The following is a 22492-nucleotide window of genomic DNA, read 5'->3' on the forward strand; positions in this document are numbered from 1 at the left end:
TTTAAAAAGTTAAGCGCATCTCGATGTTTCCATCAATCATTATTTCATGTGCATATCCAAAATGCACATAAAATAGGTGGATGGAAACATAGCTAGTGATAGTAATCTTCACGTCATTATCAATCCTATGATCCCCTGCGCTTCAAAGTTTAAAGGGAAGGGCGCACTCACATTTTACCAGATCTGGCTCTTCATACTTGGCGATGTCTCATATCCACATCGATACGAGCAGGCAAAAGATCCGAAAATAAATAAATAAATAAATCATTCATTCGACTCTTTCCTTTAGGAATCAATAGTTTTAAACCTGGTGCACTTTCAGATTTAAACCTCAGCTGGATGTTTTCTTTCACTTTTCAATAATTTTCAAATTCCCCTAATAGGTGCTCTTAAAAGAGTGCAATAACGAGGTAAACAAAACAAAACATGATTTATGGTAATTGCTAAAACTGACAGTAATTTTAAGTTAACATTTAAATATATACCTAACAATAATGACAATGATAATAATATGTCCTTGTGCTTTTTATAAAACATAAAAACTTATTTTGTTCAAAACTAAAAAAAAACTTTACTGCCACCTAGTGGAATAAAATAAAACCTTTAGAAAGAACATGGACTAAACAGATCGTAAATAAGTCAAATAAAACCTTAAAATGCAATGAAGAAAAAAATGCAATATCCTATATATGTATAGTAAAATTGGGAGGGTTTTCTGTAAAATAATACCATATTTATCAATATACATCAAACGTGGGCACTCCTCTGACATGTCTCCCTTTTAGCTTTTTTACTGTAAAAATGTACAAAATTAGTACAATAATATACATCTCACAACAATTAGGAGCAAAATAAAAATGGGAGAAGTTATATTAGTTTTACAAACAAAAAAATAAACAGATGCCAGGGGTACAATAAATAAATGGATAAGATAATAATAATAAAAACATTTATTTAATCAAATTAAATTTACATATGTTTTTTAGCTTTTCTGTTTCTAATGTTACATAGTGTAGTACCATATTGTTTAATCTCCTTTATAAAATGTTCACAATTTGGCTTAGCTTTGGCCCATTTCTTGACATGAACATGGTATTTTCCAAGTTATATTAATAGCTGTATAAGAAAATAAGCTGTACTTTTTGAATCAATTCTATTTTGTACTAAAGCAAATATGACATCATACAATCCAGTTTGTATTAGTGTACCAAATGTCGTTGAAACAGTTAGAAACATCAATCTAAAATAATCTTGAGTGTACACATTGAAAAAACAGATGAGTAGCAGGTTCTTAAACAATACCACAAAAATCACAAGAGTATTTCTCTATCCACTTCAACCCCTCTTTCAGCTTTTTAAAATAACTTTTTATTGAATATAATAAATATAGTCGAACCTCGGCTCAGTTGGCGTTTCTGTGTGGAGTTTGCATGTTCTCCCTGCCTTCGTGTGGGTTTCCTCCGGGTGCTCCGATTTCCCCACATTCCAAAGACATGCGGTACAGATGAATTGGATAGGCTAAATTGTCCGTAGTGTATGAGTGTTTGTGTGAATGTGTGTGTGGATGTTTCCCAGAGATGGGTTGCGGCTGGAAGGGCATCCGCTGCGTAAAAACTTGCTGGATAAGTTGGCGGTTCATTCTGCTGTGGCGACCCCGGATTAATAAAGGGACTAAGCCGACAAGAAAATGAATGAATGAATAAAAATAGCATCACTGCATTGAAGTGAAAATACAATAACAAAAAATTAGGAAAGAAGAAAAAGAAAAAAGAAAAGAAAAAAACTTAACAAAGCCTCAATCATTAAGAAAAAACTATCATAAGCTTTAGTAAACATATTCTTCTTATTATTATTATTATTATTAATAAGCTTAAGAGATTCAATATTGAATGAAATTTCAGCAAGAAAAGTATTAAATCTAGGTATTGTCTTTGGGAACTTATTTTTGTGTATAAAAAATTACAGTATTACACAAAAAATTAACAATAAGATCAAGAGCATGATCATTACCGGAGAAATACAGAAATATATCTTTTATAGACACATTTAAATCCTATTTAAATAAGGATGATAAATAAATTTTAAAAATGTTGTTCCAAAGTAGTTTAACGTGAATGCAACTTCATGTATATTGCAGAAAGTACATAAATAAGATATATCAAAATAATTAGCAATTTGGGAGTTTGTAGGATATACATTATGCAACATCTTACAATGTATCACTCTTATTTTGTTGGATATGATGAACTTTTCAGGTAATAACCACGCTCTCTTCCTTTGAACGCTGTCAGAAAAATTGGTCCAGAAAGGGAGGTGTAGTAATGTAACAATCGTCTGACATGTCTGTGTTGTCACATTTATTATAAAAAAAGACACTCCATCCAAAATAAAGTTTAGGCATAATTGTTTTCCTCTCATTAAAGTAAAGAAACATTTTAAATGAATGCACATAACCTGGTGACAAGCTCTTTATAACACAATTGAAGGATTTGGCTGGCAGAGGAAAATTATAAAATGTCATAAATTCTCCATATTCCAGAATATTGACATCATTTTTAAATAAGTCCCAGACAAAAACTCTTTCAAACCAACAATCGATAAAAAAAGGTTTCCCAGGAATAAGAAGTTACCTTTCAGTTTTATAACGTTACTTCCTGAGCGCCATCTCGTGTCATTAGTACCACGTGACTGCAAACAACCTATTGATTGCGCATGTCTGCGATTGACACTGATTTTTAGGCCATAAAATAAAATTAAGTAATTACTCCAAGAATAATTTTTTATATGTATTTTAATGTAAAACTATTAAAATATATTAATGCGTATGTTATTTATTATGCTTACGTTACATGCGAGGACAGGTATCTAAATTAGCGGTGTTTGAAATTAAGTTGCCATAGCAACGCGTGTTATAATTTGACATTTGACTCGATATATAAACACGCGAAACCATCTCACGCTGTTGGTTGAGAGACGAGGCGAACTCAGAGACTTTTGGAGAGGATTTCTGTGCAATACTGCGAATATTCAAGAGCCCGGAGGATTTCTGACAGGAGACTTTTATTGCAGAAGGAGATCGGAGGATTTTATCTTTGAATAGTTTCTCTCTTTTTTCGAAAAAAAAGTCCAGATTATTTCTCAGGACAGTTCTTTTGTTGTGCTTTTGTATTTTTATGGTTTAATTTGTGCTCTTTTTATTTTCCATTTTATTATTTATTCATTTATTTTATTTAAATATTTATTTCTTTTTGTTTATTTTTCTTTAAGTTGGAGTTTGAGGCTGTTCATGGCGGAGATGGGTGAAAGACGAGGTGAGTATTTAAAATCTTTCATTTTCTTTATTATTGGCATGCTATGTTCTACAACGTTTCACTAAATGTAAAAACTATGTCCAAGTTAATTCACTTAATCTTAATTTATTTGCTGTAAACTGATCAAATGTATTCATTCTACTTTATTAAAATAAATGCCTCTTCATTATAAAACTAATATTAAACAACAACAAAAAAAAAATCCAAATCTTTTAGAATCTGACTAAAACACATCTCATTGCTTAAACAGTTTCACTGTTGAGTGTTTGCTGTGTGTGATTTGTCTTTTAGCCTCAGGCCGCTCCAGATCCAGGAGTGCTGCTTTCACTCAGACAGCAGCTCTGGACATAGGCACACATGATGGCACCGCTGAGCTTCCTAGTCATTTGGCTCCTCTGCCTTCCCAGTTGGCTGAGTCTGTCTCCACCGACCAGAGAAATAAGAAGAGGAAGTGGCAGAGCGACAGCCAGCAAATGCAGTCCACCTCGTCCAGGAGACCGGCCAAGCGCTCTCGCAGAGGTCAGCACACACTCATCTTCTTGTTATGACTCTTCTTGTTATAACAAATCTGAAATGATTTGTCATCAAAGACCCTGCAGCAATTCTTGTGCTCCTCTGTGTTGCAGACTTGTATATGAAGGGCCCCTTGCTGGGACGCGGTGGATTCGGCTCAGTGTTTGCTGGGATCCGCAGGTCTGATGGACTGCCAGTAAGACGTTTTCCTCCCTCCTTCATTCAGAAATGTTGCTGTCAGTAAATGTTAAATGAGGCAGGTGTGATTTACTGTGCTTTTACTATCTGCAGGTGGCCATCAAGTACGTGTGTAAGGACCGGACGCAGAGGAGACTGAAAGTTGTAAGTCCCCGTGTGAATCTGTTGTGCTTGATTCAGTGCTGGATGTAATGGAGTTGTTCGTCCTGCAGGAAGGTCAGGGTCAGCTGCCGCTAGAGGTGGCCTTGATGACCCGCGTCACTTCAGCTCCTGCTTGCCCCAGTGTCCTGCAGCTGCTGGACTGGTTTGACCGTCCCAGACGCTACGTCCTGATCCTGGAGCGTCCGGCTCCATGCCAAGATCTCCAGAGTTTCTGTGAGGAGAACGGCTGTCTGGACGAGCGTCTAGCCAAAAAAGTGCTGGTGCAGTTGATCGCGGCGTTGAAACACTGCGAGAGCCGCGGCGTCCTGCACCGGGACGTCAAACCAGAGAACCTGCTGATCTCCACAGATTGCCAGGACATCAAGCTGCTGGACTTCGGCTGTGGAGATCTGCTGAAGCGTTCGGCCTACAAATACTTTGCAGGTGGGTTTGAGTTTCAAACGAAAGCATTCTGTGGATGTTTGTGAACTTGTGATGAGCATTTTGAGTGTGTTTGTGGTCTTCTTGTGTCTCTCAGGCACTCCTGCATACGCTCCTCCTGAGTGGTTTAGCAGACAGCGCTATAATGCCACTCCAGCTACAGTGTGGTCAGTAGGAGTGACCCTCTACAACATCCTGTGTGACCGTTTCCCCTTCAGAGGCGCACAGAGGGTCAAGTCCAGAAGCACACTGCACTTTACTAGAAATCTGTCAACAGGTAAGAGATTCAGAAACACAGATGGAGACGGTGTATTAGCGAGGAGAAGTGTGTTGTTGTGGGTTTCTGAAGACGGTGTTGTGTGTTCAGAGTGCCGTCAGCTGATTGGCTGGTGTCTCAGTGCATCGCCAGCTGATCGGCCCACTTTAGATGACATTGAGCGCCATGCCTGGTTGCACTGCACAGGTGGCTAGTGACATCACACTTACCTGAATCCAGCAGTCATGGCTTGAGTTGCATTGTCTTGATGAGTGTAGATAAACACTGTCAATTATTTGTAGAGGGAGAGCAGGAGTAGCAGAGGAACTGAGGAGAGCAGATCCTGAACTTCCTCTGCTGCCTCGTTGAGGCTCTGTGTGAAGCTAGAGGAGCTGAAGACGCACACACTAGCTAGTTTACAGTAGACACAAGTAAAGTTTCTAGAGGATGAGGTAAACTAACATAATATGCTTTGATATGAGAACAGGAATAGAAACAAATGAATAAGAAATATTTTTAAAATGTATTCTGTTTAAGAATAAAACCTATTTTATACCCAAAGACAGCAGTTTCTTTGTCTTTACTGCTTTCAGTAAAATATACTGTAAATGTTCAAACCTACTTTTAATGGCCAGTAAACTTTGTTTAATTCAGCAAAACATAGCATCTGCCAATATGTTATTACAGAAGATAACTGAATGACGTTTAATATAGTTACTTAAACATTTAACAAATTCTTATTATTGCCAATATGTAATGTGTAATTAACTTAAAATACACAAACATCTTTTTATGATTTTATTTTAGCCATTACATCACTGAACAACTGAGGACAGAAAGGCTAAATGCCAAAGAAAGTCTTATTTATTCTATGATTTACAAAAACAGACATATGAATCAAAATAGCAACACTATAACTGCCTACCTTGGCAGCATCATCGACCAGCAGGGTGGAACTGATAAAGACATTAAAGCAAGGATTGGCAAAGCAAGAGCTGCTTTCATCCAGCTTAAGAACATTTGAGCTTCGAGAGAACTTACCATGACCACGAAGATCCGCCTGTTTAACTCTAATGTGAAATCAGTATTGTTGTACGGGGCAGAGACCTGGAGGATAACCAAAGCTTCCACCCGAAAGATCCAAACATTCATCAACACCTGTCTCAGAAAGATTCTGCACATTCGCTGGCCTGACACGATCAGTAACACCGACCTATGGAGAAGGACCTGTCAAGCGGACCTGGAAGCGAAGATGGGGTTGAATAGGGCACACCCTTCGCAAACCACCAACTAGCATCACCAGACAGGCTCTCAGATGGAACCCCTAAGGGAAGCGGGAGAGAGGCCGTCCAAGAAACACCTGGCGATGCGACCTCGACGCAGACATCACAAGGATGGGTTACACCTGGGGACAAGTAGAAAGAATGGCCCAGGACAGGAACCTCTGGAGATCTACCTTTGGTGGCCCATGCCCCGGAAGGGGTAGAGGGCAAAATTAAGTAAGTAAGTATAACTGCAAAGTGAATGATTTCACTCAATAAGGCATCAGGTTTTAATGAAGAGTGAAGATGTCTGAAATGGTAACACTGAACGATAAGCCCAAAAATTACATAAATAAATGTAATCACACTCATTCAGTGAACCTACAGTTCATTGATAATTAATGTTATAATAATATAAAAACAAATCACCAGGTATTACCTTGCAGGCACGTGCACACATAGGGCTCAACCTGTGCAGTGCACATGCCCTTTTTAGTCTTGGATAGAAAGTGCCCTTCCAAAATGATCTGAAGTGCCCCAGCGACTCTTCTCTACTTATCTCTGCCCATCACTCTGGTACAAGTTGATCTTGATCTCATCTGTCCACACGATGTTGTTCCAGCACTAAGAAGGCTTTTTTAGAACTCTAATCTGCCCTTCCTGTTTTTGAGGCGAACCAATGGTTTACATCTTGCTGCGAACCCTCTGTATTCACTCTGGTGAAGTCTTCTCTCAATTGTTGACTTCGACACACATACACCTACCTCCTGGAGAGTGTTCTTGATCTGTCCAACTGTTGTAAAGGGTGTTTTCTTCACCAGGGAAAGAATTCTTCAGTTATCCACCACAGTTGTTTTCCGTGGACTTCCAGGTCTTTAGGTGTTGCTGAGCTTACTGGTGCACTCTTTCTTTTTAGGAATGTTCCTATCAGTTGTTTTGGCCATGCCTAATGTTTTTGCTATCTCTCTGATGGGTTTGTTTTGATTTTTTCAGCCTAATGATGGCCTGCTTGACTGATAGTGACAGCTCTTTGGATCTCATCTTGAGAGTTGACAGTAGCAGATTCCAAATGCAAAAAGCACAATTGAAATTAACTCTGGATCTTTATCTGCTCATTGTAATTGGGATAATGAGGAAATAACACACACCTGGCCATGGAACAGCTGAGAAGACTATTGTCCCATTACTTTTGGATCCTTAACAAGTGGGAGGCACATATTCAAACAGTTGTAATTCCTACATCGTTCACCTGATTTGCAAATACTCTCAAATTTAAGCTGACAGTCTGCAGTTTAAGCACATCTTGTTCATTTCATTTCAAGTCCATTGTGTTGGTGTATTGAGCCAAAAATATTAGAATTGTGTAGGCCTAATACTGTATATATGCATTGATTCATTCATTTTCTTTTCAGATTAGTTCACCACACTTCTTGCTGTGAGGTGACAGTGCTAGCCACTAAACCATTGTGTTGCCGTCATTTCAATATACTGATTTCTTATTATTCGACTATGCCTAGGTATACCCAGATTTTCTTTATAGAACACCTTAATGACTTTAAGCATATAGCCCACGTTTACTAATAATTGATTAGGATTTAGTCACTGATGTATCCACCAGAGACCCTCTTGCTAGCATCATTCAAGTTGCTTGCAGGACCTGCGGTTGTAATTGTAAATATAAATAGATGTCAGTAATTGTTTACTGGACGTGTACTACGGAATCATGATACCCAAAGTGTAACAGACAATGCATATTTGTGGGGCATTCCAAGACTCTTTGTTTTGGTCTAGGTTTTGAAAGAGACTTGAAGGTCTGCTGTGAAATTCCTGACTGCAATGAGAGGGCATCTGGGGCAGAGCGCTGAAAGAATGTGAGATGTATAGGTTCACAGTAGAAGAAAGACTGTAGGAGAAAGAGAAAATGTTTGTTCCAATAGAAAACATAATCAGATTTAAAAGAGCAGCTTATGATCCCCTTAAATCAGTCATATTTTTCAAAATGCATTTATCACAAATGATTAGCAATAACAGAAATTGGTGAATTGTGAAAAATGTCAATTTATTTTAAAAGTATGAACATGGTTTAAATGGGGTTAGCTGTGGAATAAACTGAATGGTACACTGTACTAATGAATTAGATTAAGGATAAATGCCTATTGTATGCACAGTACTCTTGACAGAAATGTACTTACATTAAAGCTTTAGACATACATAATCACAATATTCAAAACTCAACATTTGCTCAAGAACATAGTGCTTGCACTTTTAAAAGGATTTTGAGTTTACAGCTTTATATTTTGTTGCTCTGCCGTTAAGAGTTTATTTTAGAAAAGTCAGACCATTGCTAGATGGTTGCTTATTGGCCCAGGTCTAGATTCTAGGATTTAAATCTATAACATTATTAATTTTTTTATTCATTCAGTTTAATTATCCAGCATGTAAAAACAGTATTTGTGGTATAAAGATCATTTGTGGTATAAAAATAATAATGCAGACTCATTGCTTGTTTGAGATTATGCACTGTACCCAACAGTCAACTTTATCAAATGAAATAAATGTGTAGTTAACTCAAAATTTACTGAAAGTTAATTCTACTCATTTGAAAAAAGTTTTGAACTCAGTGTTGAAGGTCATGAGGTAATTAAAAACTTTATTACTTCAACTTAAGTGGAGCAAGTTTACAGTACTCATATAGATTAGTTTTTTTTTTTACTCAAATGGTTTGTTGCAATAGTTTTCCTCAAATGGTTTGAGTTGCCTTAACTTATTGGGTTTTACAGTACTCAGATGATTTGAGTTTTCTGAATCGATTTTTTTAGATTTAGATTTTTTTGCATAAAATAAAGATCACGATTTTCTTACAATTCTGTAGATGTAAAATAATATATATATATATATATATATATATATATATATATATATATATATATATATATATATATATATATATATATATTCTCGTCTTTGCATATAATGCTTGTCGTATAGCCTAGTCATAACTCTATAATGCCATATGCTTATTTAAATGTTGTGCAAGCTTTTGGTTTCGTTTTGACTGCTTAGTCAAACTCATTTTAACACCATTGGTGTCCACGTTACTGAACAACGTATGTAAAACAATGTGAAGACTTGTACAGCTGCCTTTTTTTCTCCCCTGAACTTGAAAATATAATTGACAGAATCATAGAAATGCTGGATTAAGATCGTCTAGGCGATCAAATCGAGATGGCGATTTTTTTTCTTTTAATTGTGCAGCTCTAATTCACAGATTTTTTTTTTATTTTTTTTAGCTCAAATGGTTTGTTGCAATAGTTTTCCTCAAATGGTTTGAGTTGACTTAACTTATTGGGTTTTACAGTACTGAGTTGATTTGAGTTCTGTTCATTTATTGGGTTTACTGTCCTCCATTACTTCTTTTACTCAAATTTAGTAAGTTCACAGTACTCATTTAGATTAGTTTGTTGCAATCAGTTTCCTTAAACGGTTTGAGTTGCGTTAACTTTTTGGGTTTTACAGTACTCCGTTTGTTTGAGTTTTCTTTATTTTTTTAGTTTTTCTGTGCTCAGGTTGCTTTATGTACTCAAATAGATTAAGTTTACAGTACTCATTTGGACTAGTTTTTGAACTAAATGGTTTGTTGCAATCAGTTTCCTTAAATGGTTTGAGTTACCTTAACTATTTGGTTTTACAGTGTGGTGAGACACTCACATTAGAAGTGAACAGAGAGCAAACTTCTGATTTAAATATTTTTTACATTTATATTATCTACAAATTATCTTATTTTATACATTTGTATTTTAGAAAAGCAAATCTTAAATATTTTTTCATATTCTTTAATATGTTAAAATATATTTTGAGCTGTAAATCTGTTTAAAACCCATCTTTTGCAGTGATCGTTACAAAGTTTTATATAACTTTACACAGAAAACATGTAAACACTTATTATTTACAATGTTTGGCTATTCTGTCAACACCAGTAAGTAGTTGAATACAGAATGGACCCATTCACTCATTTATATTCTTGATAACCAACATTATGCCACAAATATTGTTGAATGAACTACTAGTTTAACACTTAATATGGAAGCCTGATTCTGCCACAGAATTAAAAAAAGGACTGAGATAAAAGAATAATCTGAGTTTATCTCTAACAATTATGATATTTTTCACAACTAATAAAAAAAAACTCTGAATTTTGCTAAAATAAACACAATTATGAGAAAATATTACCGTGTTTACTTGTTGCTTTTTTTCTCAAAGCTGTGAGATGTTCATTTGCAAGATTTAAACAGTTTTAAGAATTTCAAATATCAAGATATAAACTCACAACTGCAAGAAAGAAACTCAGAAATGTGAGATAAAAAGCTACAATTATTATTGTAATGTTTTGTATTCTGTGGCAAAAAAAACAAGCTTTTATAACTTAGAACTTCTGACAATAGCAAGCACCACTTATAATATCCAGCAAGTTACATCAAAGCATCGTTTCTAGTTCTTTCCAAGACATGGATCCAGAATGTTCCTCATCCGCTACGAAATATGGCTCAAAATCATGCTCGCTTTCCTCTGCATTCCTGCTGCTCTGTCTGCATGGAGTCTCTTTCTGCTTTGGGACCACTGGGTAAAACAAAGTCTCTGTGTCCTGAGGCGCGTAGCCGGGTAAGTTTCCTGAATGTTGTAGACGGGATTGTCCTTTGGCTCCTATGGTGTGCAGAGAATGACCGCCTTTAGCACCACTGACACTGAGACACACGCTCTGTGTGGTGGTGTGGGACATCATTCCTCCATAGTAACCACTTCCACATCCCGCACTGCTGTGGACTCGAGCCTTCTGCTTCAGGTCTAACGCAAGACTGCGTCGCAACCAGGCCTTCTTCACCTCTGCCTGCACCTGTTCATGATGAACAACAGAAAATCTTAAGGGGAAAGCTGTTGTGTAGTTGTGCTAACAGTTTCAACAGGAACTCTCGAGAGCTATCGATTGTATGTGTACAACATATATGAGTACACCCCTCCCAAATCTCTCATATAAATATTGTTTTAATGGGTCGTTTTAAAACCCAATTGAATGCTTGTGAATACACCTTTCCTACAGTTACCTTTGTGTCATTATTTTAACATTTACAAACCTTTCTCACGTCTAAAATCTGACCTATTTTAAACTTGTTTACCTGCTGTTGAGGCTAAACATTGCATACCGATTAAAAGTTTCTTGAATAAAGTGACAGAGGCGGGAACGACATGAAGGAATCCAGATGTATAATGGCTGAACTGAAAAGTTTTTAATCTGAAACAGATGTTTTGTTGTAGTTTGGACCTAGTGGGGCTTCTTGGGGGGCTAGCTGAGGGTTGCCCATGTGGGACCAGCCCTTTAATGTCCAAAGTTTTGCTTGTGAGCAAACTCTCAAAGGCCCTGCGCTTGCAGTCCGCTGGGGGTCATTAGACTAGCCCTAAGTGGGCCCATTAAGGACCATCACAGGCTTGTTGGCAGTGTAATTTTGGTCCTGGTATTTTTCACCAATTTTGTTCTGGCATGTTCACATGGGAATGCAACATCTAAACATCAATGCATAACCTCTATACAGATACTTACGCTATAGATGCAATGACGTAATGCATTGACGTTACATTCATTGTTATCACACACGTATAGATTTAAAGTTGTTAAATACTTACCTCCCCATTGCAGAAGCAGTAAATAAACGCCACAAAGAAACCCTGTCAAAATGAAAATCGCACAATTTTTCAGGACAATAACAAAACCATGATAATATATTATGTTTTAAAATGGTCCATTGTTATATGTTTGGAGTTCAGAATTGTGTTTAAAAAATTATATTTTTACTATAAGACTTGGTGGAGTTAGGTTTTATCTAAACTATACAAACATACACACATACGTACATATGTATATATATACAGTTGAAGTCAGAATTATTAGCCCCCCTGAACTATTAGCACCCTGTTTATTTTTTTCCCCAATTTCTGTATAACGGAGAGCAAATTTTTTCAACACATTTCTAAACATAATAGTTTTAATAACTCATTTCTAATAACTGATTATTTTATCTTTGCCATAATGACCGCTAACCATATTTGACTAGATATTTTTTAAGACACTTCTATACAGCTTAAAGAGACATTTAAAGGCATATCTAGGTTAATTAGGTTAACTAGGCAAGTTAGAGTAATTAGGCAAGTTATTGTATAATGATAGTTTGTTCTGTAGACTATCGAAAAAAAATTGCCTAAAGGGGCTAATAATTTTGTACTTAAGAGGGTGTTTAAAAAATAAAAAAACTGCTTTTACTCTAGTCGAAATAAAACAAATAAGACTTTCTCCAGAAGGAAAAATATTATCAGACATACTGCGAAAATTTATATATTGAGAAGTCTGAATTAAAATGCATAAATGGATACCTGTGAAGAATTGAAGAGCATCTCGTAATGCATCTGAATCTGCCACAGCAAACCAGTCACATCAGTGTACGGAAGAGCCATGAACAGCATGTAATGAACTCCAAACAGTGGCATCAGCACCATTGTTGACTTCAGCAGCTTCCTATAGGCCACAAAAAAGGCAATACCAGTCACAAACTCCCAGTGTATGTGCGTGTACTGGTTTTGGTGGTTTACAGTGTTGACAAATGAGTATAATGACATGTTTATGACTGTGGATATTACAATGTTGGTGTGATTTATAAAGACATTGTCCATGTTCTTGTCATTCAAAATGCTTAAAAATGATACATAATGGGGTCTTTTTACATTGAAAATTGCTAAAGGTTTTCTCTGAGGATTGGGATTTTGGAATGTGGTTAGGGCTTGGGGTAAGCCATTTAATTACAAGTATAATATATACTCACCAGTCACTTTAATAGGTACACCTTAGTTGTTCTTTGTTGTACCCACTTTTGCCTTCAGAACTGCTTTAATCTTTCGTGGCATAGATTCAACAAGGTACTTAAAATATTACTCAGAGATTTTGGTCCATATTGACATATTAGCATCACACAGTTACTGCACATTAAATTGCTGCACATCCATAATGCGAATCTTCAACTCTACCATATACCAATGGTGCTCTGCTCTCTATTGGATTAAAATCTGGTGGTTGTGGAGGCCATTTGAGTACAGTGAACTTATTGTCATGTTCAAGAAACCAGTCTGAGATGATTCTCACTTTATGACATGGTGCGTTATCCTGCTGGAAGTAGCCATCATAAGATGGGTACACTGTGGTCATAAGGGGATGGACATGGTCAGCAGCAATACTCAGGTAGGCTGTGGCATTGACACAATGGTCAATTGGTAGTAATGGGCCTAAAGTGTGCCAAGAAAATATCCCCTACTTCATTACACCAACACCTCAGCCTGAACCGTTTACTCAGGTCAGGATTGATCCATGCTTTCATGTTGCTGATGCTAAATTCTGACCCTACCATGCAAATATTGCAGCAGAAATCTTACCTCCTCAGACCAGGCAACGTTTTTCCAATCTTCTATAGCCCAATTTTGGTGAGCCTGTGCAAATTGTAGCCTTAGTTTCCTGTTCTTAGCTGACAGGAGTGGCACCCAGTGTAGTCTGCTGCTGCTGTAGCCCATCCGCTTCAAGGTTGGACATGCTATGCGTTCATTCATAGCTCTTGTACCTCATACCTCAATTGCAGCGAGTGGTTATTTGAGTTACTGTTGCCTTTATCAGCCTGAACCAGTCTGGCCATTCTCCTCTGACCTCTGGCATCCACAAGGCATTTGCTCCCACTGAACTGCCGCTCACTGGATATCTTCTCTTTATCGCATCATTCTTTGTAAACTCTAGAGATGGTTATGTGTGAAAATCCCAGTAGATGCAGTTTCTAAAACACTCAGACCAGCTTGTCTGGCACCAACAACCATGCCACGTTCAAAGTCACTTAAATCACATTTCCCCATTCTGGTGCTCGGTTTGAACAGCAGCAGATCGTCTTGACTATGTCTACATGCCTAAATGCATTAAGTTGCTGCCATGTGATTGGCTGATCAGAAATTTGCGGTAACGAGCAGTTGCACAGCTGTACCTAATAAAGTGACCATGGAGTGTATAAGTAATTAATTTAGAGAATAAAATACATGAAACAAATGGAGAGTCCTTATAAACTGTGTGTGTGTGTGTGTGTGTGTGTGTGTGTGTGTGTGTGTGTGTGTGTGTGTGTGTGTGTGTGTGTGTGTGTGTAGTCATTTATAACCTGTACTGCTGTCTAGGGTCCAGTTTTCCCGTGTTTGTTTCCCACAACTTAGAGGCCAAAACCCTGATGATATTGAGGAAGAGGAAGAAGTTTACCTAGATGAAAAGTTTTGAGGAACATAAGTCTTTTCAGTAGAGTTTTTACTAATAGAAAATATGTAGTATTTCTGAAATACAGTATATTTATTCCACTGTATGATATACAGCTTTTTGTTATTGCATATATCATTACACTGATAATATATATATATAGTTGTTGGACAAAAGATCAACTTCCCATAAAGCAATTTGAAAGCAGAAATAAGTGGGGAAAATTAAAGCAAGAATCACAAAATCCCCCCCCAAAAAAACTTCTAATTTACAATTTTTTACAATAATTACTGCAATTATCATAATTTTAATTATAAGTCAAAAACTCACAACAATGGCTGCCAGGATTGGTACTTGATAGATCCATTTTAGATTGCCTGCGCTGATATCCCAGCACCTGGAGATTCAGAAATCCAGCCTTTAATCCTTCAGAAAATATTTATAATTGTTATTTTCAAGAAATACATTTTGTGTTGTTGTTTTTTTCAGGATTGTAGAATTCATGTTTTTAATACTTTAATTATTTTAATTTTATAATGTAACATAATTTTAGTTTGGTGTTATTTGTTCTTGCTTTGTATACAGCAATAGACATTTTTAGAAGGACTGACATTACCTCATGTCTGAAGTTTGTTAAAAACCATGACACAAAACCTAAACCTTTTGGAAGACAATTTTGTGGTTTGATGAGCCCTATGTGGGCTCATAAAGTAGAGTCAGCCCGATGTCAATGTCCAATGTCCAACCTAAAACCAACCAAATATCAACGTCTAATGATGTTACAGCTTGACGTTTTGTCGACGTTAGCACTATGACATCTATCAGACATTGAATTTTGGTTGCTTTAACTGATGAATAATTGTCAGTGTTTGACATCAATAGGATGTTGGTTTAAGATGTTAGCTTAACATTGAATTCTGGTGACTTTCTAACAACCTAAAACAACTAAATATCAACATCATTTGATGTCATTATTGGACATCAACAAAAATGTTGTCCTTAGACGCGGGCTAGACATTCAATTTTGGTCACCTGACATCACAACCTAAATCTAACCTAATTTTAATATCTTATGACATTGTGTGCATGCTGGGCAATAACTAAATGCACTACAGAATGTTACGTTTACACACATACACAAATTACATGTAAATGCATCAGCTTTTAACAGCATAATACTCACTACTCATGAGTACTTTTTAAAAGGGCTACTTTTTACTCCTACTTTGAGTAATATTTACAACAGGTACTTTTACTCTACTCACACTACATTTTAGGCAAGTAATGGTAGTTTTACTTAAGTATGCTTTTTTTGTACTCTTTCCACCACTGCTTGAGACCTTAGTTCATCTTCTGAACGCAAATGAAGGTTTTTTAGATTAAATGACCTGACCATTAAAGTCCGCAAAAGGAATTAAAAAGATTGTTTAATCCTTCCATTTGACTTCGGTGGTTCAACTGTAATCATACGAAGCTCCAAAAACACTTTGTGCACCAAAAAACTGTTAAAGAGCCCCTATTATGGGTTTTTGAAAATGACCTTTCATGTAGTGTGTAACAGCTCTAAGTGAAGTGAAATATCCAGCTAACGCTTAAATCTGAAAGTGTGCTGCGTTTAAAACCATTGAGTCATCTGCTAAAGAGTGAACTCATCGTGTTTCAAATGAATTGTCTTAATAACGAGTCTTTAGCCACTACGGCGTGACGTGGATACAGAACTAAAGCACCGCTCATTTGTTGCGCGTGCAAACCCGGGGAAATTCAACCCCCCCGGCCCCGCCCACAAAGACAGTAGCAAAGAAAAAACACTGTAGCCAATGCCAGTTGAATCGTTGCAAAGATGTTGTGCTCAGCTGGATATTATTGGAAGTGTGAGGGAAAATAAGTTATTTTCCCTTCCCAAAGATGAGGCTGTGAAGAGTCAGTGCTTGAGGTTTATTTTTGCAAAAATCAGCATTATAGCCCCAGCCTTGTGCTGTGTCCCCGTCATTTTTCTGATGAGTGCTTCTAAAATCTACATGCTTACAATGGAAGATTTGTTAGCCGTTTGTTACAGGAAGGATCAGAAAAGACTGTTAATGTGTGGGACTTTGCAGAACTTGACAGGAACTTTACAGAACACAGTTCATAGACCAGTTTCTTCCTCTATTTCACAAGTGCAAGTACCTGCAATTAAACCGCTTGTACTGTATCTGGTTAACTCTTTATATTCATAATCGCGTCTAATGCCACGTTGAAAACGCGACACATGCTGCTTTGTTTTCGGATTTAAATTTGTTTGTGAGCTCGCGTTCCACTGCCGTTTGTCAGTGCTATGGCCACCATCAGCTGCTCCTACACACGTGTGGTGGTCAAGTTTCAGAATAGTCTGGCTTTTGCCACTGTGTGGATTAATACTGAATGTGTGTCACAGTTTTTACTTATGGTTAAGAATAGAGCAATATGCTGGTGTTTAACTGCATTGCTTTAATGCACTCCTACACACATACCTGCCAACATTTGTCCCTGAAAATCCGGGAGATGGTTGAAATTTTATGGGAGAATAACAAAACCGGGGGTTGGCAGCAGATGGGTCTGAAATACAGGAGACTCCTGGGAAAAACAGAAGTGTTGGCAGGTGTGCTCACCCATACACTATGCACTCTGACTACTTCTGTACTGTTGACAAGCCATGGTGGGCCTTTCTCTCCGTCTCGCGCTGAATGCTGTCGACCAATTGCAACAGACTGTCTTCGGTCCAATCAGCGCAGATTAGTATCACGCTAAGGAGGGTTTTGGGAACAAATAAATCGCTGAACAAGTCATATGGGAGTCGCTGGAATAATTAAGTAAAAACAAATGCATATTATAAGAAAATGAAAGTGTTTCGACCTTACATGCATATCAGGCTGTTGGAGGAGACCCCCAAAACCAAAATATGACCTTTTTAAATGTATAGCACTCCTTAAACTACTTCATTTGCCAATTTATTACGCATCAGATTAGGTTGTGCGTTTACTATGGGCAATACAATACTTGTGTGTTATGTTCTGACACTAATGTCAATACATCATATTGCGAATAATAATCATACACCCTGACCTGATGTGGGACCGAAGATACAGACAATCAGAGTCATATTTATAAAAACAAGTGGTGCACAAAAGTGTTCTTGGAGTTTTGGATTATAATTTTACCACTGAAGTCACATGGAATGATTAAAGATTGTTTTGTTTGTTTGTTTGTTTGCTTTTGTCTCAGGAATGTTTCTATCTACGGGCCCTCAGCTCTCAGATTTTATGTAAAATATCTTAATTTGTGTTCTGAAGATAAGCAAAGGTCTCAAGGGAGTTTAGTCATAACAGTTTAAAAATCTTGTAACAACACCATTTATGCAGGGTTTTCCCAATGAGTATTTGAAGAAGTGTCAAATTAAGGGTTAAAAGTTAAACAGAAATGTAGGAAAAAACAAATGTATGTTGGCAACGCATGTATTTGTGCCATCTGTTGTAGTGTGTGTAGACTTACTGTGTGTCTGCCAGAGACACCCTGGCACTGACCCATATAGACACAAACACTGCTGGGATCCCTATAAAACAGGAAACCAGAGAGGCTGAAACAGGACTTTAATACAAAATTGTATGTGCTAGCATCTTTACATCTGAAAAGGAACACTCCACTATTTTTGGAAATAGACTCATTTAACAACTACCTTAGAGGTAAACAGTTAAGTTTTAACATTTTTGAATCCATTCAGCTGATTTCCAGGTCTGGCAGAATCACTTTTAGCTTAGCTTAGCATAATTCGTTAAATTGAATTAGACCATTAGCATCTTGCTAAAAAAATTCACAAAAAAATTCAATGCTTTTCTTATGTTAAGCTTCACTATTCTATAGTTACATCATGTACTAAAATCGATAGAAAATAAAGTTTCCATGGACAATATTGCTAGGTTCATATGGCTAAGAGACAAGTAACTTTGCTTCCATACCATGGCTGCAGCAGGAGCAATGTCATTACGTGCTGTTACCTTGTTACCCAGCTGGGGACTATTTTCAGGTGCTGCGTAATATCATTGCACCCATTCCTTAAATATTACCAAAGACTATAAATCAGAGGTGTCATATTTAGCTCCTGGAGCGCCGCAACTCTGCACAGTTTAGTTCCAACCCTAATTAAACACACCTTATCAAACTAATTGAGTCCTTCAGACTTGTTTGAAACCTGCAGGTAAGTGACTTGAAGCAGGGTTGGAACTAAACTCTGCAGGGCTCCGGTTTTCTGACGTTTTTGCCTACCCATCAGATTATGCTACCAACACTCTATTTGAATGGTTCTGAGGTTGGGGTTAGGGATTAGGTGGGTTAGGGCGATATTACAGCTTCTTATCACGCTACTCCACATTAAAATTTACACTGATAGCAAAATCTGATGGGTAGCATATTTCGTCAGTAAAATGTGCTACCTAGTTTTTGAATAGGAGGTAGGACAATCTGACATGGTAGGACAAATCGACAAAACGCCAGCCTTTCAGGAACTGCATTTAACACCTGTGCTATAGATATACAAAGAAGTTTCACTGGCATTACTATTATTGGGGGAAAGTGCAACGCTCAGTATGGCCGCCACAGCTAAATCCCGCCTTCCGGTCTAAATAGCCAATCATCAATCTTTATAGCCATGCACATCAGTAAGGGAGGGTCTGTACAGATTTGCTGATTTGTTACGGCCATGCCATGTCATTTAGTCGAATACTGTGTATCTGTGTTGATTTTGACTGAAGAAAAACATCACAGCACATCCCATCTCATAGTGTGTCCTTCAGTGTCGTCCTCCAGTGTTTGCTCAGTATTTGTTTCTGTTAGTCCAGTGTTTATAACCACATCTTCTGGTTACCATTGAACCAGTTATGACATTTGTGAAATGCCAATCTTTGCACTGTAGCTGGAGCAAACTGGAAGTTACGTGTTTTAAAGGCGACCTATTATGCCCCTTGTTATAAAATATAGAATAATCCTCTGATGTGTGGAGATGGTGTATCTGAAGTTTCAGCTCAAAATACCCCACAAATTATTCTTTATAACTCTTTGAAACTGCCAGTTTTAGGCTGTGATCCAAATTGCCCCGTTTTAATGAGGGCTGCTTTAAATTCAAATGAGATTTTGCTTCCAGCCCTCTTTTCAAAATTATCTTCATCAGGTATGATGCTAAAACTCTAATGGCAGTCAGCTGCTTTTCACTCAGGGCTGTTTATGCCAATAAGGGAGAGATTGTCACTAACATGCAGGGTTTTTCCCCTCTGATGACAGGTAAAAGGCAGAATGTCAATCAAAGTGTTTCTGCAGACTGTTTTTATCAAATGTGATTATAAAAACTGTTGCCACACAACTGTGTTTAATCCCCTTATAAAAGTGATTTTTGCATAATAGGTCCACTTTAAATGTAATTAGAGCTTCAGCGACAACAGTAATGGTACAGATCACTTCAGATTTTGCTGATTTGGTAAATGTAATTCAATGGTATATTCAACAAACAGTGTTCGAGATTTCAGGATTCCCCCATTCATTTAAATAGTGCTTTAGTCTTGAATGAGCTGCCTGGTTCATTTCAAATATTCAAGTATGAGGGACTTTGTTTTTACGCAGCAACAAGAGTATAGTTCCAAGCCCTATTGACTAAGAAAATCAACCCAGGCTCATTCTGAAAACGTACCACTATATACATTTATGGAGAGTGCCAAATATGTGCCAGTAGGTACTTTTTTGCAGTTTTTGTTACCGCAAATCCACCAGAGTCCGCTGTGTACACTTTTTCAGATCTCAAGTTTCTCCATGTGAGTGCATTTCACGTCGCTGTCGACTGACTGACTGACTGACCGATCGACTTACCCGCCATCCTCCTTCCCTGAACCCAACCAACAGTTTTAAAAAGCAATCCAGAAAAATAAAAGCCCTCGCCTGATTTTTACCACGTTTTCAGATTTTACTACATTCTCACCTTGTTATTTACTGGTTTATTTTATTTTTTTGGCTTCTGTTTTTGTCTTACACGCTTTTCTGGACTCGAACCCCGTCATCGTAGTCAACTCCTCTCTGCACCTCAAGTCTGCCGACGTACATGGCGAGCTACTGGACAAACTGGTAACAGCGGGAAAGCCGTCCATATGGAGGTAAGTGGTCAGCTGGTAGGCACGAAAAGGAATAGCATCATACCGCCCTGAAGCATTTTAAAGTTCATTTGCAGCCAAATGTACTTCTGGCTACATAATTTGCGATCTCCAGAAATGTATATAGGGCAACCTTTTCAGATTTAGCCTATGTTGAAGAAAATAGCTACTTTTCATCTTCTGTCAGTATTAGTAAATGATGTTACTCAGGGCCGGAGCAAGCTGAACTGCCGCTCTAGGCAAAGGTCGGTCACGCCGCCCTCAAACCTAAAGTGAAACTGGGGGGGGGGTCTATTCTGCCATCCTAGACGCGGCTATAACTGAGGCGTGGGTGGAGAGGGTAGTTTATGGGACGCCGCCCTCTCTATTCTGCCACCCTAGACGCGGATATAACTGAGGTGCGGGTGGCGAGGGTAGTTTCGGGGACACCGCTCTCTATATTCTGCCACCCTAGACGCAGATATAACTGAGGCACGGGTGGCGAGGATAGTTTCGGGGACGCCGCTTTCTCTATTCTGCCAACCTAGACGCGGATGAAGGCGCGGGTGGCGAGGGTAGTTTTGGGGACGCCGCCCTCTCTATTCTGCCGCCCTATGGAAGCACCAGCCCTGATGTTACTGCAGAGTCATGATTTCAAACGATCAAAATCCAATTTAATGATCTATGCTAAGCTAAGCTAAGCTAAAAGTGCTCCTCCCAGACCCGGAGATTGGCTGAAAGGATTTTAAAAAATTATAAAAATTGAAAGTGAATGTATTTCCAAACAGTTTCTTATCTTTCAAATCTTGTTTCATACTAGAATGCTCACAAATATTACTATCAACAGCTATCTGCAAAACAAAAAGTGCCAGCTCACCCCAGCCTATGATTGTTAAAGCCCACAGGCAGTTCTTATCAGACAGGAAGGCCATGAAGATCAGACTATGCAAGTACAAACCCTCCACCAGGATCCAATAATGATTGGTCGCCAACAGATACAGGAAGAGGGTCACAGCAGCCTTGCAGCCCACCTGATAAACACACAGGCCAATAAAGCTGATGTTGATCTCTCTGGAAAGCGTTAGTTATGTATTTGTGTGCTAATGGGTTTTTTGTGAATGTACCATGGGTCTTTGTTCCACTGCCCCATCTTCTAGTTCTCCATCATTCGTGACGGCGTAAAGAACGGCGTCTTTCACAAAAATACTGATTGCTCGACATATGAACGAGGTGAAGAGGTGGATGTGGATGTAGTTACGAGTGCAGTGGAGACGTCTAGAGAAAGAAAATACAGAAGAGAGAAAAATGTGGTTGACTTGTATAGGTGAAGTATTTGTGGAAATTATTTATAATTATGTATTTACACAAAGAAAATACTTTTTCATAACTTTTATGTAATTTTAAGATTGTCTGTTTGAGTTTTTAAGTCGTAAAATAATTTTGCCAGTTAAAGGGGCAGTTAAAAATATCTTCACATTCCAATAGTAATGATTAAAGTAAATGATCTAAATGTATTTATATGTATTTTGATTATGAATAAGGCATAGGACTAAACAATGTTCATCCAATTGATTTCTAATTTCATAAGATTCCTTTTACAGCATCAGTAATGTAGATTTTTATTTAGTTTAACAACAGAGCATCAGTAAACAGAGCTATTCCACCTATAGCCTGTTTTACTGAGGTGAAGTTGACATTATATTCACATGACATTAGTTTATTTTTGAACAATGACAGCTTGTGATGCCCTCCCTATATTGTTTACCATGTTACTTTGAATATTCAGTCTGAAATAGCATGTAAGTATGGCTTGGTAAATTCCTGCACCCCACCGGCCAACCACTAAGCATACAGAGTAGTCGCTTTAGGACAAAACACATGAGAGTGAGATGATGATCCCTTCATGCATTAAATATTGCACATTATGA

At 37.7% G+C, this 22492-nt stretch overlaps 2 protein-coding genes across 6 annotated transcripts in view; one reads left to right on the forward strand and one right to left on the reverse strand.

Annotated features, from left to right (window-relative positions):
* The first annotated feature begins 2704 nt into the window (after window positions 1-2704).
* pimr46 (Pim proto-oncogene, serine/threonine kinase, related 46) overlaps window positions 2705-22492 on the forward strand; it is a 34135-nt gene continuing 14347 nt past the window's right edge. The window contains exons 1-8 of one of the 4 annotated variants that reach the window (XM_073918246.1): window positions 2705-3311; window positions 3603-3830; window positions 3938-4020; window positions 4116-4166; window positions 4235-4607; window positions 4702-4881; window positions 4972-5067; window positions 5163-5426. In XM_073918246.1, coding sequence (XP_073774347.1) covers window positions 3287-3311; window positions 3603-3830; window positions 3938-4020; window positions 4116-4166; window positions 4235-4607; window positions 4702-4881; window positions 4972-5067; window positions 5163-5179 — 1053 coding nt within the window. In that variant the 5' untranslated portion in view covers window positions 2705-3286 and the 3' untranslated portion in view covers window positions 5180-5426. Of the gene's footprint in view, window positions 3312-3602; window positions 3831-3937; window positions 4021-4115; window positions 4167-4234; window positions 4608-4701; window positions 5068-5162; window positions 5427-7115; window positions 9006-20500; window positions 20589-22492 lie in introns of those variants that run through there. The other 3 variants (XM_073918247.1, XM_073918248.1, XM_068224854.2) reach the window with 3 other exon arrangements.
* pth3r (parathyroid hormone 3 receptor) overlaps window positions 10477-22492 on the reverse strand; it is a 37362-nt gene continuing 25346 nt past the window's right edge. Inside the window, 8 exon segments of one of the 2 annotated variants that reach the window (NM_131378.1) lie at window positions 10477-11013; window positions 11799-11840; window positions 12543-12684; window positions 14351-14445; window positions 14770-14836; window positions 17947-18007; window positions 21442-21595; window positions 21689-21839. In NM_131378.1, coding sequence (NP_571453.1) covers window positions 10597-11013; window positions 11799-11840; window positions 12543-12684; window positions 14351-14445; window positions 14770-14836; window positions 17947-18007; window positions 21442-21595; window positions 21689-21839 — 1129 coding nt within the window. In that variant the 3' untranslated portion in view covers window positions 10477-10596. 2 annotated transcript variants of the gene reach the window in all.

This window comes from Danio rerio, chromosome 12 (assembly GCF_049306965.1).
Source record: "Danio rerio strain Tuebingen ecotype United States chromosome 12, GRCz12tu, whole genome shotgun sequence".
Lineage (NCBI taxonomy): Eukaryota > Metazoa > Chordata > Actinopteri > Cypriniformes > Danionidae > Danio > Danio rerio.